A 20067-nucleotide genomic window follows, 5' to 3' on the forward strand; every position below is an offset into this window, starting at 1 on the left:
CACGTTTCAAACCCCCAAAGTACAAATCTCCTGTTTGGAGTTTTCACAAAATATCATCTTTACGCCAGAAAGAGCATTCTCTCTTTTGTCATATTCCATTTCTCACATATTTCTTAATATATGAATCATTCACCGTTGTGATTTCTTAACTGCTTGTCCCTCTCCTAAAATAAGAACTATCATGAGGCGTCTTGTTAATCTTTGACAGTCCAGAGTTTAATACTTGTATTGCACATAGCAGACTTTCAGAAATGAGCTAAGCACTGAAATTTGTAGCATCAAGAAATCTTAATTGTCCCTGCAGGTCTTGTAGGCAGGGTAAGTTTTGGGACAATTAAGATTTCTTGATGCTACAAATTTTACTGCTTAGCTCATCTCTGAATTTTTTTTTTAAAGCTTATTTCATATGTTTTGGTGTTTTGCCTGCATACGTGTCTGTGTGAGGGTGTCAAATCCCTTGGAACTGCAGGTACAGACCATTGAGAGCTGACATGTGGGTGCTAGGAATCGAACCTGGATCACTTTGGAAGAGCAGCCAGTGCCCTTAACCACTGAGCCGTCTCTGCAGCCCACATAGAGGAGAGATTGAGGGAATAAGCAACCAATGCCAGGCCCAACCTTAAGACCCACCGCCATGAAAGAAAGCCAACCCCTACAACTCTTATGCTTGCAGACAGGAGCCTATCAGAGTTGTCCTCTGAGAGGCTCCACCCAACAGCTGATACTGAGACTCACAGCCAAACGCTGGCGAAGCAAAGGGAGTCTACTGTAAAAGATGGGGGGAGGATAAATGGACCCAGCGGCGACAAGAGCTCCACAAGATGACCAACAGAGCCAACTAACCAGGAACCAGGGGGGCTTTGGAGTCTGAAGCACCAACCAGAATCATGCGTGGACTGGACCTAGGTTCTCTACATATATTAGCCGATGGGCAGCTCAGGCTTCAAGTGGGGTCACTAGTGAGGAGAGCGGGGTTATCTCTGACATGGCCTCTGTTTTCTGATCACTTCCCAATGGGACTGTCCTACCGGGCACAGGGGAAGAAGACAAACTCAGTCCTCATGCGACTGGATGAGCTGGGGTGTGTGGATGTGGGGGCTCCCCTATTTTCAGGAATACGGGAGGGAGTGCAGGAGGGAAGGCGGGGCTGGGAGGAGAGGAGGGAGGGGCCTACGACCGAGATGTAAACCGAATAAACAAATTAATAAAAAATATATAAAGGAGTGGGAAAGTCTTAATTGATAGTTGGAGAACAACCTGTGTAATGCCTTGAGAGATGGAGAGAAAACAGTCCACCGTAGCTGTAAAAACACCCGGGTTATCCTTAGCATTGCGAAAAGCAAGTAAACTGCATGCACACAGCTTCCTGGGAAATGCTGCTCAACGTGGGAAAGCGGTTTGCTTTGCAATGTGAGCGAACATCAACTCAAATAACGAGAAGCAGAAAGCAGGGGAATGAGAAGGGAGAAAGGCAGCGGAGACATGCAGGGCAGAAAGGAACTTTAATGAGGACAGGAAAAGTCATGGGACAATAAAGGCACTCAGTTGGTGACCTTGGATCCTTGCTGTGTGGAGGTAGAAGCTAGCTGAAGCAGAAGAATGCAGAGTGTGGAATGTACTTTCACAGGGACAGAAATTAAAGTCTTCCTCTGAATTACGGATTATGCTCCAAATTTTATAGCCTGCGCTCTACAGGTTACAGGTGGGTTTTATGGTCGGCTGCGGATGATCTGCTGGGGAGAGTTGACAGTTCTTCAGAGTGGCTAGTTAGCAAATGTTTTCTTGTGATAGTATCATACTTACATAGGAAAAGCTTTCCCCTCTGGAACCTAGAAGATATGTGTGTAAACACTCCTTAAATACCAAGGGGTGACTTTCAACCTGCTGTGATTTTCCTTTCGCACAAAATGTATGGGTTGTGCAGTGGCCTTGTTACATAGAAAGATCATTGGCACCTACATCAGGTGTCAGCAGCCATGAAAGTTGCTCATGTCTTCTTCAGCTTTCAGAGGCTGCTTTCTATGATGTCAGTAACAGTTTCTATACTTTCCTGTCGTCTTCTTCCCTGGAAAGAAAGAGCAGTCAACTGTTAGTTGACATCCAGTGTTTCAAATCATGTGAGTAATAGAGAGTTAAAAAGAATACAGGTGACATTGGTACTCACAGAATAGGGTCCACAGTGCTCTTTGTTCTCTTTCTGGTCTCAATCCAAATTACCTTATTTTAAAGTCTCTACTGCGTAACCTCTGATATACTTTCTGATATTTATTTTTATGTGTGTGGCTGTTTTGCTTGCATGCATGTTTGTGTACCACTTGCATGCCTGATGCGTGAGGAGGCCAGAAAAGAATGTTAGATCCCTGGAACAGGAGTTACAGATCTGTGAGCTGCCCTGTGGGTTCTGGGAACTGAACTTGAGCCTGGGTCCTCTGGAAAAGCAACCCATTCTCCTAACCACCAAGTCAAGCTCCTTCCTGATTTTTGTTTTTTAAAGTCGTGTTCTGCTTGAACACAACACATATGCCATCACTCTCAGAGTAATCTTAGCTTCATATGACATATCCCAATGATTGCCCATTCTTTCCATTTCCAGTGTTATTTGACTCTCAGGTAATCAATTCCTTTTTCTTTCTTTCTAGTTTTCCCAGCTAAGCTTGCATCCATAAACACTACAGTTGTATTTTAGATTTGCTTTGTTTGAAACTTCACATGAATGGAATTAAAAGGTATGTATTTCGGGAGCACCTTGAACATAAACACCATCGCCCATCGGGCACCACCCTCAAGACAGAGACTGCTATATAAGTTATTTTTTAAAGTAGTGAGGGTGCCACTGTACTAATTGATCCAAGTACAGCAGGACTATAGGAGCCCAGGAGCATATTAAAATCATGTAAGAAAAAGCCCAAGAACTCATAAAACACACCAGAGGAGGAAAGGGTGTGGCACCCTTACTGGTACCCAGCGTTGCCATCCCCGTACACTGTGAGGGTGAAGACTTCTACCAACACATAATCTGCCTGCCTGTGTGTGTGCTAAGGGAAGGGCAAGAAGAGAATTCTGATTTTCCCGGGAGTTTGGGATGCTGGTTTGGTCTCCATTCTTGACGTGGCCTTTTCAATTGTCATTTATTTGTCCACCATTCGTTCATCTGGATCTGCTGTCCACGTGTTTGCCCATTACTCTGTCTGGACATGGTTCTGCTCTTCTCCCTTACAGCTTTCTGGTTCTGTACCTTGCTTCTGAAGTCTTACTCAATTCTGAAACTTGGCCTGATTCTGACACCATTCATCCATATATATGTATATAGACAGACACATTTTTGGATGAAGTGGGTGGCCTCAACAAATGCTTAATTCTGTCTTGTGTTTTTTGTTGTTGTTGTTGTTTTTTGGGTTTTTTTTCTAGTGTTACAAAGGCTCTCTATGTATGGAAAAATACATCATTAAAATAATTTTAATCATTACGTAAAAAGGGGTTACAGAAGGACTATTGATCCTAATATCTAACTAGATTTCTTATTATAAGTTTAAAGCAGTAGGTTTTTTTAAAGCAGTAGTTTTATCTATATGCTCTTGTGAGTTCAACCAGAAATTTTATCTTTTTTATTTTCAAGTGTATATTATGTCTTCAAAGCAAGTTTTTTTTCTTACGTCAAGGTCTTTCTAAGAAACAGGTGTCTGTCTTGTCTTGTATGGCTAACCATTTATTCTTTGTTTCTATATTCATATGGTTTTTTTTATCATGGTGTAAACCTGGGCCTTATTCTTGGACTAAACCTAGAATGAATGTATTTCCTTGATTATTTGTTTCAGTCATGTTTTTCCTCTTGGTATAAATCAAGTGCTTGACACATGAAGGTTCATAGAGCTCCTAGCAGTTTTTGCTATACTGAAGGAGGGTTTTAAAATTACTTGAAGGGTTTTAAAATATCTGAAGCAAGTCAGATATTCTTTAAAATCATCATCAGAGGTTATGAAACCATCAATTTGTTTAAACAGCACCACGTCACAAGGGTACATTTTCAAAATAATCTACAGGAAATCTGTGCAATGGGGTGAAGCAATAAGCAGTGAGGGTCTCTGCCAGGCCAGATCTATGAGACAAGCATGGGAAGGCAGTATAACAACAATAAGCAGTCTTGAGTCAAAACCCTTGAGGCTTTGCCTACACCAGGGATACATCCATTCATCAGTCATGCAAAAACCAGTGGGCTGCCTCCAGGAAGCTCACTTGCAGCTCACTTGCTTGCTTCTGCGAATCCAGTATGCAATTGCTCCCAGCATAAAAAGACACCCCCCTTTTTTTTATGAGGAGTGGTAGCTATACTTAACAGAGGACATAAGGATCAGTTCCTGAGTGTTCACGTTATGTGTTGTCTCAGTGTTTTATTGCTTGTGAAGAGACATCATGAACATGACAACTCCTACGAAAGAAAACATTTAATTGGGGCTGGCTTACTGAGGTTTAGTCCATTATCGTCATGGTGGAAAACATGGTGACACACAGGCAGACATGGTGCTGGAGAAGAAGCTGAGAATTCTACATCTGGATCCACAGGTAGCAGGAAAAAAAAGAGAATGCCACTGGTCTTCACTTTAGCTTCTGGAACCTCAAAGCTCACCTCCAGTGACACCCTTCTTTCAATAAGGCCACATCTACTACAACAAGGCCACATGGATAGTGCCACGCCCTATGAGGCTATGTGGGCCATTTTCATCCAACCACCTCGCATGTCATTGTTTTCATTCATTGTATTTATGCTGTTGTTTGAAACTGGACATCTCAGATAATTCTTAGATACTTTAGATGTTAGATAACATAAATCCATGGTCCTCAACCTTCCTAATATAGTTCCTCATGTTGTGGTGAGCCCAATCATAAAATCATTTTTTGCTTCTACTTTGTAATTTTGCTACCGTTTTGAATTGTAATGTAAGTATCTGCATGTTCTTATGGTCTTAAGAGACTTCTGTAAAAGGGTTATTTGTCCCTCCAAAGGGTCATCAGACATATTATAAAAATGACATTTGGCTGGGCTGTATTCCAGTGTGACTGTGGGTGCAGACGATAGTAGGGCACAGAACTGTTCGAGGGAAGACCACGTAAAGACACTGAAAACCAAGGAGGGGGCTTTGGAGAAAACTAATTCTTCTGAACTTTGGTCTTGAACTTCTAAACTAGAATGGTGAGGAAATAAATTTTCTCATTTAAGCTACATAATGTATGGTGCTTTGCTGTGGTAGAACTAGAAAAACAAGACACACCTTCAGCCAATAAAGTCTTCTTAGTGTATTTGAGAAATGTTTGTGAAGTTTGGGTCATTTGTGTGTACCCCAGTTTTCCCTTAATTTTGGAGGCTTTTTATGAGCCCAGGCAGGTAACTTAGCAGGACTGTCTCTAGTTTCCTTAGTGCATGCAGAGCTGTCAACATCTTTACATTTTTTTTTTCATACACATGGATGACTAAGCTATCAGCAGAGTCCACAGTAGTGGCTGGCTTCTCTGAACATCTCTGTTGGGTTTCTGTCAATTTCTTGTCACAACAGTAATATGAACTCCTATGATCTCAGCTGGATTGAGTGCTGTGGTCTTACCTGCCCATTTGCCACCAAACTCTCTGCCATTTCAGTAACACCCTCCCTGAGGAAACTTTCTATGTCATGCCATAGAAACTTTCTATGTCTCAAGCAAAATCAGCTCCCAAAGCGGCAAGGCTGCGGATCCCCCCAGTCTTACTCACCAGTTACTTTACTAGTGAACTTAAGGGCTGGAGGTACTGGGTGCCATGTTTAATTCTAATTTGAAAGAGGAGATTTAGAACCACCCAGGAGATACACTACAGGCATTTCTGTGGGTTAGTGTTCTCAGACAGGGTTAGCTGTGAGGAGATACACGTAAGTGTGGATGGCATCACATGGTGGTCTGAGGATCCGGATTGTACAGAAGGAAGCAATCAACCTTAGCGTCAGCATTTATTCGCCTCTCTCTGCTTCCTGACTGTGGATGCAAGGTGTGTCTCCAGCTTTGGGTATATGTGTATTTGTGTTTAATTGAATGTGTAGAGAGGATGAGAACAATATTAAAGGAAGAATCACCTTATATATGTGTTGTTTTGTTTTTTATTTTATTATTATTTATTCCAATTTATTCACTTTGTATCTCGGCTGTGTACATAAGTGTTTTAAATTAATTTTACAATGTTATATATTATTCTCGTCATTTTTATAGCCAATTTTTTTTAACAAAACAACAACAACAAAAAAGGTAAAGGAAACATTGCACATTACATTATGAGTTCCAGATAGTTGTAGATTGCCAAGTTTGTTTACTGGAAGCCAAAAGCCCTTGAATTGCTGGAGAAAACACTTACCAAATACGAACAGCTGCAGATTGCGTATGTGAGGGCGATCCCAAATTCCAGGGGGTAGGAGAACAACAAGACACGGGACACTTCCCTCCCCAGCTTCTGAAACCAGGAAAGAGGGAGAGATGGTGTGTTATTATCTTCAGAGGGTGCCCACCCAAGAGGACCCTGGAGTGAAATTCAAAGAGAAGGAACACAGGAGCAGGTGACCTTCCTTTTCTGTTTGATTTCCCTGAGCATTTTTGGGTGGATAATCTTCTCCCTGCATCTTTCTATTGTGTTTGTGTGTGTGTGGGATGGAGAGGTGGACCAGCTTCATATCTACTCTACAACATCTGGGTTCCTCCCGGAGTCCTGCAAGGAGGGACTTGTTCTTAGACGCCCCCTTGATCAGAGACTGGGCTTCCCACAGGCTTTCTCTCCACGTTTGCTTCTAGGGATGGGATAATTTCAGGTGGCCTTTTGCATTGTGGAGGCAATTCCATAGAAGGTATCCAACAAATGAAAAAGTGCTTCTGGAAAATTAATTAGGGGGCTTTTACTTGGATTTACAGTAATAATAACTATAGTGTTCATGTCCTAATTAATTTATCCTCTCCATCTCCAGTACCACTAAATTAGATCATAGTAATGCCTTCTTCAAGAATAAAGGAATAGAATAACATTCATATTTAGTGATGAAAAACATCATTTAGAGTGGTGTTAGAAAAGCGTATTCCAGGTCTCTTCTAGTTTATCCTTTTGTGTTGTTTCTTTTCCTTTGTTTGTTTATTTGTTTGTTTGTTTGTTTAATTCCACAGTTACATTAGACTCTCTAGAACTGGACTGCTGTTCTGCATTTTCTATTTTCATCACTTGTTTTCTTTTTTTATTTCTTTCCAAATTGCTGTAAGCCTCCCTACTCCTGCCTCCATTTCTACCACAGGGCTTCCGCCAGGTTTGTATATAGGCCTTCAGGTATCATCATTGCTAAGAAGTGCACGTGAGATGTCAAGGTTGTCTGAAGACCGTGTCCCAGCGGTGCATAGGTTAATACACACACTGTCTTCTCCATGAGTAAAGGATTGTTTTAGCCATCCTTGGTGTTTTGTTTTCCTATATGAAGTTGAGAATTATTCTTCCAAGGTCTGTAAAGCATTGTGCTGATATTTTGATGGGAGTCTCATTGAATCTGTAGATGACTTTTGGTAAGCTGGCCATTTTTACTAAGTTAATCTTACTGATCTATGAGCATGGGAGATCTGGTGATCTTCCATCTTCTGATGATTTTGAACGCTAAGCCAATACAACTCAAACAAATCTCTTGTGTTATCAACAAAGCTAGTCACATTTATTGTAGTGTGATATATTATACTTATATGTAGTCTGGGGTACAAAGAAACAAGCCTGATGTACATTTAGCAGTGAGGCACTAAAGCAAAATCCACATAAGATGCAAAAGCATGCCATCAAGAAAGACCTGTGTGAGGTCAGAAATGATTAGGGATTCATGGTTCAAACACATGTGGCAACAGCAGGGCTCTCTTCCTGGTTTGGCGAATGGCTTAGTGGCCCGAAACTGTACTCTTTTTGTATTAAGATACCATCAGTGGAGAGACTGGGGATGGCTTAGTCAGTAAAGTGCTTGCCAGCAGGACAGAGAAAGTGAGCTCAATTTCCAGAACCAGAGAGAGAGAGAGAGAGAGAGAGAGAGAGAGAGAGAGAGAGAGAGGTGGAGCAGGGGCGGGGACAGGGGTAGGGAGAAAGCTAGTGTCACCACACTTTGTGTTGGGGAGACAGACATAGGCTCATCCCTGTAGTCACTAGCCAACTAGCCTAGCCTGCTTGGGGAGTTTGAGGCCAATGGCTGTGTCTCAAAATTAAAGATGGACAGTGCCAAGAGAAAAGACACCTGAAGTTATTTCCTGGCCTTCACATATATACATGCAACACACACACACACACACACACACACACACACACACACACACACACAACTCATGGCTCAGGAACCATATTGGAAGAGTGGCCAAAGAGCCTTTTAAGAACCATAGATCACAGAGGAACAGCATCTTTGTGTCTTCTGGACAAGCCAGGGCTGTTGGACTCACAGACTCAAAGAACCTGTGTTTTCCTGCACAACACACACACAAGGTTAAACAAATCAACATTCTAGCTTGGAAGAGGCTGGGGAGAGGCAGCTCAGGAGTTTCCATCCCTAACTAAGGCACTATTGAGAACTGACAGCGCCTGGGCAAGGAGAATCAGTTTTCTTTAAGGACATAGCCCCTAGGTAGGTCAATCCCACTCTAGTGGATGGCCTCACCCCTGTAAGTGCAAAGGCAGGACAAAATAGACTCCACTGGTTACTGAAATAAATAGAATACAAAAATGAAACTGGGATAGGGAGATGGGAGGTAGATCTGAATGGCATTGGTGTGTGTGGGGGAAGTGGGTGAATATGATCAAACTACCTTGTATGACACTTTCAAAGAATAAAAACATCATTTCAAACATAAACTCAGTTACTTACTGCTTGTCCATAATTCCTATATGACACAGACCGGAAATAAGCCAGTTCCGCTATTGTCAGGCTGGCGGCAATGATCGTAACAATTACGCAAAGTATGTTCAGGGACAGGGCACAGACAAGCTGAAAAGGAGACACGAGTAAGCTTACAACATTCAGAGTAAGTATTTTACATGTTTTTTATTTGTTTGTTTCTACTGGAAAAAACTGAGTTAAAACTTCTTTATAGTTTGTGAAGCTCTCAAAGTGTGCTCATACTTGCCATTTTTTTTTCTGACTTACATAAAATAGTATTAAGTTAGGGGAAACATGAATCCATCATTAGATGCTGCTAAGTTTTGAATTCCATCAATTCTCAAAACCTTTGTGTTTTATAATCCGGTAAGTCAGCTGTAAGAAAGATCAAGATGTCTGACGGAAAGAGTTAAAAGATAAAGAAAACTAATGAGAAATGGTGACTCTTTGTAGAAATAAAGAAAAATAGCAGTTGACATGTTTGAATCCTGTTTTTTTTTTTATTAACCGCCAGCACCTGTCAACTTCAGAATTTTTTTTTTTTTAGGATTTTGAGATTTTATTTATTTTATGTGTATGGGTGCTTTCCCTGGATGCCGGTCAGCATGTCACAATGCATAGTGCTCCTGGAGGACAGAAGCGGAAGTCAGATGCCCTTAGCCGTGAACCAACACGTTGGTGCTGGAGATTGAACCTGAGTCCTCTATAAGAGCAGCCATATATCCATCTCCGGATTCTTACGTGTAAAAATTTAAGATTAGATTAATTGATTTCTAAGATACCTTTTTAGGTCTAAAATTCTAATATTTTTATTTGTTTTTTTTCTTTAAGATTTATTTTTTTTAATTTTATTTTTCTTATTAGTTACATTTTGTTGACTCTGTGTCCCAGCTGTATCCCGCTCCCTCATTCCCTCCCCAACCCCACACTCCCTCCCTGGTCTCCTCCCTGCCCCTTTCCAAGTCCACTGATAGGGGAGGACCTCCTCCCCTTTCATTTGACCCTGTTTTATCAGGTATCTCTAGGTCTGGCTGCAAAGTCCTCCTCTGTGGCCTAACAGGACTGCTCCTCCGCTGGGGGGGTGGGGAGGTTAAAGAGCCTGCCCTTGAGATCCTGTTAGAAATAGTCCTTGTTCCCCTTACTTTGGAAAACTACTTGGTTACTGAGCTACCACGGACCACATCCAAGTGGAAGTTCTAGGTTATATCAATAGATGGTCCTTGGTTGAGTGTCAGTCTCAGAAAAGACCCTGTGCCCAGATATATTTGGTCCTTGTAGAGCTCCTATCCTTTCCATATCATACTAACTCCCCTTCTTTCATATGATTCCCTGCACTCTGCCAAGGGTTTGGTTATGAGTCTTAGTGTCTGCTTTGAAACACTGCTAGGTAGAGTCTTTCAGATGCCTTCTGTGGTAGACTCCTGTCATACGTTCAATGCACATCCCATTTGTCCTTCTAAATGAGGATTGATCATCTAATATTTATATTTGTAATCATTTTTTTTCTCTACACCATGAACAGTTTTTTTTTTCTTTGGAAAATCCCTCTTTTGAAACAAACTATTTCCAAAGTGGATTGACCAGAAAATGAAGTGTTAAGGCACAGAAGAAATGCTGTACATTCTGTAAACAATATTTAACCACACGATTCATGCAATGTTAGGCATAGAAATCCAAACAAAAATTATTATTTAAATTTAGGTACTTTTGCAGGAGATCATCATGATTGTTAAGTGTCTGGTCTACATAAATAATCTGATCTCAGGTTTTTATTTATTTACTTCATTTATTTTATAGATTCCTTTATTGTTTAGAGACTGTTTTTCTTTTATTCTGAAGGTGTCTGTGTGTGTGTGTGTGTGTGGTGTGTGGTGTATATGTGTGTGCGTGTGAGTGCAGCTGCCTTAAGAGGCCTGTAATGGAAGTTTTGGTTTCTTTGTACGTTATGTAAAAATGTTTATGTTTTAATCCCAAGTGTGGGATTTTAGTTGGGCTACAGTTTGTCCACACCTGTTAATTGTCACGTGTGGAGCATGATCTTTGCAAGCTTGTAATGGCCTTCCATGTGCGGCATGGAGAGGGGCGTGGTCTAGGACTCAGAGTACAAATATGAGGCCAAGAAAGAGACCATGGCGTTCGTGGCATTCGGTGGAGTTCGGCATGGAGTTTAGTGTTGGTGTATGGTATGGAGCAATTTGGAGAGACCAGAGACCAGAGACTGTGTGGCGGTTTGGAGCAGATAGATGGAGAGAGATGATTCGGGGATGCAGCAGCGTGAAGGAGAATGCTGGCCGCATCTGCAGTTGACGGAGATTGGTATAGAGCCCTAAAAGAACCCCTTGACGCTAAAGAGCTGGGAGAAGTAAAGGGGTCTGGAACCTTCTCTCCACTATCCTTTCCCCTCTCCTATTTAAGGTTGGGGTGTTAATGGAAAGGAGGTAGAAGCCTAAACACCACAAATAAAGTAGAGTTTTAAACAAGAGCGCCACGGGTGGCTTTCTGCTTACAGAGAAAGACAGATATCTGAGAGTTGGACGTATTGGATGTTGTAAGCCAGTGTGGGCACTGGGGACTGAACTCTGGCCTTTTGTAAGAGCAGGAAGTGCTCTTAATTGCCGAGCCATCTGTACAGCCCAACAGTGTCTTCATTCAGACCTCTTGTTCTGTTTTGTGAACGTACCTACTAGAGACGCCCCAAGCATTTCAACTTACCATATATCTACTCCGATGTTTTGCCGATTTTACTGTGGCGGCTCCTGAAAAGACAAACTAGACAAAAACACATATTGGTCAATACTCATTGATAATGCTCAGCAATTTAAGCATACTTTAAAACAACTCTATCTTCCAGGCCAATGATTTTCAGAACTGTAATGGTAACAGAGAAGTTTTGGTACAGGGGGTTGGGATGAGCTTTCATGATGAGGTAATGATGTTTTCAAAAGGTGACAGGTATTGAAAGTGACAGGAGGGCCACAACAGGCATAAGCAGGGGGCAGTGGGCAGGATTTAGGTTGGGGTATATGGCTATGGCTTCCCGAGCCTTCCTGAACCCAGGACCAAGTTTGGGTCTGTGATACCTCTTATGTAACTCATTTAGGTGTCACTCCAACTTCTCTTGGTCCTCATAAGAAACCAGGGACCTTAGCGACTGTGTATATATCCAGATATGAAAAGAAGTGGCCCATAAATTCATTAGCCACTACGACTGTACAAAATAGCCTTTTTATGGAGAGGCTATAGTTACCATTAAGGCCACAGTTTGCCCACACCTTTGCTTTGTTTATTTATCTATTTATGCATGCACCCGTGTCTGGTGTGTGTGTGTGTGTGTGTGTGTGTGTGTGTGTGTGAGAGGTTTGTGCACATGAGTGGGCAGATGCATAAGTCTACAACCCCCACTGCTGTTGTTACTGGCATGTGCAGCCATGCCTAACTTTTTATGTGGGTGATGGGGATTTGAACTCAGGTCTTCATGATTGCACGTAGAGTAAGCACTCTGATTCACTGAGTCATCTTTACAGCCACCGTGCCTTTTATAAAAATTATTTTGAAAGACATTTCGTTATTTCTTTCCAAGATTCTATTTTCCAAGAAGTGCAAAGCGCTTCTGTGTTAATTAAAAGCAGGCTACACAACTTTGCTGAAATACTGTCTTTTTTATTTTTAAGCTTTACTTATTTTATTTATGCATAAATATGTGTGTGCATGCAGTTGCTGCAGAGGTCAGAAGTTCAGAGGTCAGATCTCCTGGAACTGAAGTTGCAAGAAGTTGTAGACCCCCTTGATATGGGTGCTGGGAACCAAATCTCAGTCCTTCGTAAGAGCAGGACATGCTCTAAACCACTGAACTAAAAATAATTATAAAAAATTTCCTCAGCTCTCATTCCATTCCCCTAAACCAAGTCTAATCAGGATTTCATGTCATCATTTTACCGAAACTATGTGTCTTGTTTATGAATGATTACGGGGAGTCAGTTTTCAACCTTTACTTCACTGACAAACCCCTGGAGGACAATAAGGTTGATCTTTCTTTGTGTCTGTGATATATTCTTCCCTTGACTTCTGGAGAGCCCCACACTCCAAGTTTTCCTTCCACCCAATGGCTGCCTAGAAACCACACGGGAGTGCAGATGCCTGCAAACCCAAATATTAACCACGCTAATGGATGTGATGGTTAAAAATCCACTTTTGATATAGCAGGGATATAGTCCACGTTGTGGCTGTCCTTTCCTCTCACATCTACATTTCTTGGCTAGCACTTGTAGATTAAGTGCTCAATACACATTTGTTGACAGACGAAATTGGATTTTGAATAAGTCAGCAAGTAACAGTTATTCGAGTCTCCTGAAAACCTTATTTAGGATCTGGCCCCTACTGTCTACTATATGATTCAATATTATTTACTGAAGTAATACAATCAGTACAAATGTATTATACTCACAGTAATTCCCCATAAGGAAGTTCCCATTTTGTAAGTTAAAGGTTCATAAGTCCCAAACACTCCTTTAATCTGTCCCATGTACAACAGCAATAGGAAATACCACATGAGTACATGATAGGTGCCAATCATAATCTGGATAACCTGTGAGAGGAGAGAGCTGTTAGTACTAAAATGATGATGTAAAGGAAAACACAGTTTCAAGAAACATAAGCAGCATTTAACATCTTTACAAAAGATGAAAGTAAACTGGCCATGCACTAACTATGGAATTCTCATTGGTTTTCCAAGACAAAGGGGCTGTCCAGGAAGGACAAGCCTGTGTCCTGTGAAGGACTCTGCTGGCGCAAGAGAGACAAGCTGAAGTTTTCTTATTGAAAAATGATTCTTAATTTAGAGTTTGTTACTGGGTTCTAGGGGGCTCTCACTCACACCACCATACCCAACATCCAGTCAACCACCCAAGCAACCAGGCTGCAAAGGATGGCAGTAGGCATGTGATCTGGGGGAGCAGACTGCGACATTCCATTCTATTCCCAGGGCTCTCTGCCACCAGAGAGCTAAGAACTCCTGTGCAGCAGCTTGGACAGCTGGTCTGCACAGCATGGTCTAAGAATTCAGAGGAAGAGATCACACCCTTTAGAAGAGGTTTCTCCCAGCTGGTTTCAAAAGCATGCGATTTTCCTAACTTCTTGGGGTCTGTTGATTGAACAAGGTAAGCTTTAATCTCACAGGTTTGTGACTAAACAGAACTGTATATTCATCCCCCTGCACTGACATGAGTATAGTGAGAGTCGATGATAGACCACTTTTAAACTAACAGACACGCTTTTAAACTAACAGACACGCTTTTAAACTAACAGACATGTACCCACTTTTAAATCTGGCAGTTCTTTCAGATTGTTGGATTTCTTTGGGTGTGGTAGTTCAGTTGCTAAACTCATGCCTCCTCACATCCTTGCTTATGAAGGACTGGGAGACCAGACAAAAGCTACGGAACACAATCACCATGGCTTTGTTTTTTGTTGTTAAAGAAGCGTTTGCCTCTTAGTTATTCCAAATACATCCCTACAAGGTCACCTTTTAAAAAACTGCCATCATTTAAGACATTGGATTTTAGTCAGTCAGAGCGAAATCTTACTGCCGTGGTCTGAGTGTGCAGTGCCTTGTTCATAGGACCACATGTTGAACCCCTGACACTGGCCTGTAGTGCTTCTGGGGAGGTTGTTGAATCTTTAAGAAGTAGAGCCTGTGTGAAGGTGTCAGACCCCTTGGAATTGGCATTACAGACAGTTGTGAGCCATGTGGGTGCTGGGAATTGATCCCAGGTCCTTTGGAAGAACAGACAGTGCTCTTAACCACTGAGCCATCTCTTTATGGTTAAGATGCTCAATCCCCATTCTGAAAGGCAAAGAGGATGGATATCGGAGGAGGGAGAAGACAGGGAACAGGACAGGAGCCTACCACAGAGGGCCTCTGAAAGGCTCTACCCTGCAGGGTGTTGAGGCAGATGCTGAGACTCATAGCCAAACTTTGGGCAGAGTGTAGGGAATCTTATGAAAGAAGTGGGGGATAGTAGGACCTGGAAAAGAAAGGAGCTTCACAAGGAGAGCAACAGGTCCAAAAAGTCTGGGCAAAGGAGTCTTTTCTGAGACTGATACTCCAGCCAAGGACTATTCATGAAGATATCCTAGAACCCTGCACAGATGTAGCCCATGGCAGTTCAGTGTCCAAGTGAGTTCCATAGTAATGGGGACAGGGACTGTCTCTGACATGAACTGATTGGCTTGCTCTTTGATCACCTCCCCCTGAGGAGGGAGCAGCCTTGCCAGGCCACAGAGGAAGACAGTGCAGCTGCTCCTGATGAGACCATATAGACTAGGATCAGAAGGAAAGGGAGGAAGACCTCCCCTATCAGTGGACTGGGAGAGGAGCACAGGTGGAGAGGAGGGAGGGAAGGTGGGATTGGGAGGGGAGGAGGGAGGGAGCTACAGGGAGGATACAAAGTGAATAAACTGTAATTAATAAAAATAAAAAAACAAGAACAAAAACAAAACAAAAAGTAGAAGTGGAGCCTGGCTGGAGAAAGTTAGTTATGAGAGGTGGATATCATGCTTTGTAGCCCAGCCTCACTTCCTGTTTACTTTCTGATTCCTGAAAGTAGATGCAATGTGGCCAGAAAGTCCAAAGCCTCCTCTTCCCACTGGTATGCCTTCTCTCCCCTTTCCTCCCTCCATGATGAACTCCATCCTTTCAGGAATGAGCTGCCAAAACAAATCTGCCCCTTTCCATTCAGTTTCTTTGAGGGGATTTTATCTCAGTAACGAGAAAGCGTAACACTCACCCCTAAAACGATAGTATTTGCTGTAGATATTTTTGACTCTCCACATCCCATACTTTCAGAATTTCCTCTGGTTGATTTTGTTTCTGATCTTCGGTGATATCTTTATTATCAGACTTCTACAAAAGAACACAAAACACATACGCATGCTCTTTCTCGGAGAAAAATCCATAATCTGTTTCTTAGTGTTTGACAATAACCATCCCAAACTCAGAGGCCACAGTATTTTTTCTTTCTATACTTTCACCTTTCACAGCCCTGGGTGCACATTTACCTGTTCTGTATAACAACCTCCAGAATCAAAAAGTCTCTTTTTAAGACTATGAAATACTGGTATATTACTGATGTTATCTCTCACTACTTAACAGCATTTCTAGGTGCTAAAGAATGAAGGTCAATTAGAGAATAGTATTGGAGAATTTCAGTAAAGCTTTAATGATTTATTTACATTCACAATCAGCTTCGTGCCAATCACATTTTGCATTTTCTTTTACAATTTATTTGAGAATTTCATATGAGTATAGTTTATTTTATAATTTCTCTTTTTATTCCCTTCCATCCCTCTTGAATTCATGACATCTTCTATTATTATTGGTGATATGCACACATGCATATAAAAGTCAACAACAAAGATCATGACACACAACTGATCATGTAGTGATCTTTCCTTGATCATTTCTGAAAGAACACAGCTTTGACAAAATGACATTGCAACTTCAGATCCAGCAGCATGCTAAATTTAATGAATCTTTAGCTTTTAAAATTTATTTTCTCAATGTCTATCACTGCAACAGGAGAGAAAGTATGTTACCAAAGTAAGTTTTGTGATTTCAGACACTGTCTTTGAGAAACGCTCAAGGGTTGAGACTTACAGGCAGCCAAGTTCAATTTCTCTACCATGACTAGGTATCCATGTTCTTCAAATGCCACATGGAAGCATCATGTGGTAAATTGGAGAGTAAAGTATTTAGTGTCTCTGTAATCTCTACGAGGTCCACAGTAAAGTCATCCAAGTGAAGAACTCATAAAAATGCTAATCAGAAAAAAGTATTGTGTGCATGTGCTTAAGACACTCAGTTTAATTGTTGGACGAAAAAAGTATATTAATGGAATAACTGGTTAGAATTCTTTCTTTTAAAAAAAGCTATATATGTCTACTCTGCAACTCAGTTAAGGAACCTAATTTTTGTTTGTTTCTATTTTCTGGTGATCCCATCACTAATCTAGAAGTAGGTAAAGAACAAATCACTTTGTTGTTCTTCCTAGCTCAACTGTCACATGTTAAAAGTAGCACAGGTATTCTGGAATAGAGAGGGAGAAACACACACACACACACACACACACACACACACACACAGAGATGTCTAGTATTTATCTTTAGCATTGTCAGTAGAAATAGAACCCATCATAGTCATTCACCTAGAGTTAAAGTAACTGAAAATGATTTTTTAAAGGTGGTTAGTTTTTAATTATGGCAGTTTCATTTATATGTACAATGAATTTTAGTCTTCCTCCGCCCTCCCCCATTATTCTGTCTTATCTCCCCACCTTCTGCCAAAACTATTTTTCTTCCCAACAAGTGTCCCCCTTACTTTCCTGTATTTGTTATGCATCTGACCTGCTGAGTTAAGAAGGGTTGCCTGAATGAACATGGGTGGGAGGTTATTTCCCTGATCCTGGGATACAGCCCTGAAGAAAGCGATACCCCTTTCTTCTGCCACCATTAACTGTCAACAGGCCCTCAGGTCGGGTGAGGCCTCCCAAGCCCTTCCCTTTCTCATGATGAAAAAGCTGATGGCTCTACTCTTGTGTAGGTGATCACATCTGCAATGAGTTCATGTTATGTCCGGAAGGACCATGTCTCACAACCCCTCCCCCAACTTCAGACTTTAAATCTTTTTACCTACTCTTTTCATGATATTCTCTGAGCTTTGGTATGGGTGTGCATGTGTGTCCCAGAAAAACAATTTAAAACATTAAAACTTTTTTTAGTTAAAAAATGTGTGTCTGCATGCGTGTTTGAATGCCCATGGAAGAGGGCATTAGATCGCCTGGAACTGGAGTTAAAGACAGTTGTCAGCTGCCTGATATAGGTGCTAAGAATTGGACTCTGGTCCTCTGCAAAAGCAGCAAGACTCATAGCCACTGAGCCATCCCACCAACCATGAAAATGATTTGTATTTTAAGATAAAAAGAGGAGAATTAAGTCCAGCATCTTGAGTGGACGCATGAATTATTTTATGAAGTGCTTCCTGCCCACCTTCTCCCTCACTGGACCACTTCCTTTTCAGTCTAACAGCTCTGGCAGTAACCCTTTCCTGAAAGCCCGCAGATGTACAAGGTAGCTAGATACCCAGCTCATCATCTTAACATTTTGCCCAAAATTCCTGCCACAGCGTGTTCTAACTTTTGATTTTCAAGACCAACTGAAAATCACGGTGAGTCCCCAGAAACCAAAAAGTTCATTTCCATGTGTTTATGGTTGGTGCTGCTTAACTCCCTGGGCATAAACATTCAGCTTCTCCACTTTCCCTTCCGCCTTTTCTGACTGGTATTTTAAATGAATACTTAAAGTGACTGGCAGGGAACCTTGATGCTATAGTGATGTTAAATACTTTACTTTCTACCTCACTTCATGATATACCGGCCTTCAGTGCTTGATGAAATCTAGAATGAGTGGGTGAGAATGAATAGTTGCTTAGCAGCTACTTGTGTGAGGTTGAGGCAGGAGGATTGCTCAGCCCAGGCATACAAGAGCAATCTGAGCAGTACAGTGAGATCCCGCATCTCAAAAGCTAAATATAAAGTTTTTTTTTTTTTTAATGGTCAAAAATGAGAGGGTATAGAAGATGGAAAATGGAGATGTGCCCACTCTCTCTCCCTCCTCACCTCCCTTTCTCCAGACTCCGTGTCCATTTTGACAGGAAACAAAAATAAAGTGGCATACCGTTACCTCACATTTCACTTGTCCCCAGGCCCAAGGATCTAGTTTCACTCTATCAGGCCCAGGTACAGGCTGAAGAGACAGATCAAGGTGGATGGTGCTCTCAGCGCTAGACCTGACTGCAGAGCCATTAGAGGCAGCAGCGCAGAGTCTAGCGCCCAGCTGGTGGTCAAGCTCCTCAGGCCTCCCGGGTTGTCAGGGGCAACAGCCCTCTCTCAGGGTGGAGGGATGAGACCCAGTGCGCAGACTCACTGGGGCCTGCAGGCCATTGGGTGGCTCAACCCTTCAACCTCCTTCCGGAGTCTCTAGCAATGGCTTCCCGGGACATGGGTCCAACGCTGCCTTTTCAGGTACTTCTCCGAGCCATGTAGAACGGTTGCAAAGACCTGGTCCTTCCTTTACCACACACTTGAGAAGATTTCAGCTTGTTAAAAGGCACGTGTTCGAGTTAGTAGTTCATTCCCTCTCTACCCTTCTCCAAATATAAATGGCTAAAGAAATTAATGAGACTTTAGGAAATGGCCAAAACGACCTGTTTTCCACCCGCTGGGGGAGGTTTTACCTTGCAGATTTTTCTGCACCGTATTGGCGTTGTATTTGCTGCGGGCAGTAGTTCAGTGTTTGTGAAGAGAAAGGTAGAAAGTAGAGATGGCTGTGAAAAAAAGAAGAGTGAGATCCTGGAGGGCAGATTGGGAGGGAAACCGGAGTTCTCTGGTGAGCACAGGCCACCCCATGCAGCATTGAGGACTTTCTGAGGGCTTAAAGGCCCTGGGCAGTAGATGCTCCTTCAACCACAGCATGCTGCGAGCTTTCGTTTATGCCTGGAAGACGTAACTAGGTGTTTCAGAAAAGATAAGATTCAGATTTACAGTGCAAATATTTAGTGGATGATAATTAAGTCCTTTAATCTCACAAAGATTTTTTTCTAAATATTTCTAACACTCCTAAAGCTTAACCACTCTGAAGAGTCAATGAGCAGTCTCTAAAGCTACTAAGATCTTTTCCATGCTTTTTATAGCATAAGAAAACTGACTAGAAAGTGAGTGACTTTGTCTTTTTAACCTCGTAGCTAACTTCCTTGCATTGAAAGGAAGACCCCTCAAATAAGAGAAAATAAAATGCCTAGGTTCTCTTCTCCTGAATTGTGTGTTGGTTGGCATATTATTAAGAGTTATTAGTTTTAATTGCTTTTATTTCAGTGTGTGTGTTGCATTGTGGGCACAGCTTGCTAGTTGTTTTTCTTCTTTCACCATGGGGGAGCCATCATAGGTTTGGTGGCAAGTGCCTTCACTTGCTGAGCTGTCTCACAGGCCCTGGTTTGGTTTAATCCTTGAGTGATTAAGGACATTAGTGTTCTCACAGAAACATTAGTGTTCCTTTGTGTTTTGTGTATGAGAATGAATAATATCAGGCACACTGTGATCTAGAATGACCGACAACATTGAATGCA

The 20067-nt window shown here is 41.9% G+C and overlaps 1 protein-coding gene across 1 annotated transcript; it reads right to left on the reverse strand.

Annotated features, from left to right (window-relative positions):
* Nucleotides 1-1484: 1484 nt before the first annotated feature.
* On the reverse strand, nt 1485-18820 carry Ms4a13 (membrane spanning 4-domains A13). The gene is made up of 7 exons (XM_021636032.2): nt 18627-18820; nt 15677-15792; nt 13336-13476; nt 11604-11660; nt 8880-8999; nt 6374-6469; nt 1485-2065 (listed from the first exon to the last, which is right to left on the reverse strand). The coding sequence occupies exons 2-7, from the start codon at nt 15725-15727 to the stop codon at nt 2006-2008; spliced, it is 525 nt and encodes a 174-aa protein (XP_021491707.2). The 5' UTR covers nt 15728-15792; nt 18627-18820; the 3' UTR covers nt 1485-2005.
* Nucleotides 18821-20067: the final 1247 nt, after the last annotated feature.

This window comes from Meriones unguiculatus, chromosome 1, assembly GCF_030254825.1.
Source record: "Meriones unguiculatus strain TT.TT164.6M chromosome 1, Bangor_MerUng_6.1, whole genome shotgun sequence".
NCBI classification, from domain to species: Eukaryota; Metazoa; Chordata; class Mammalia; order Rodentia; family Muridae; genus Meriones; species Meriones unguiculatus.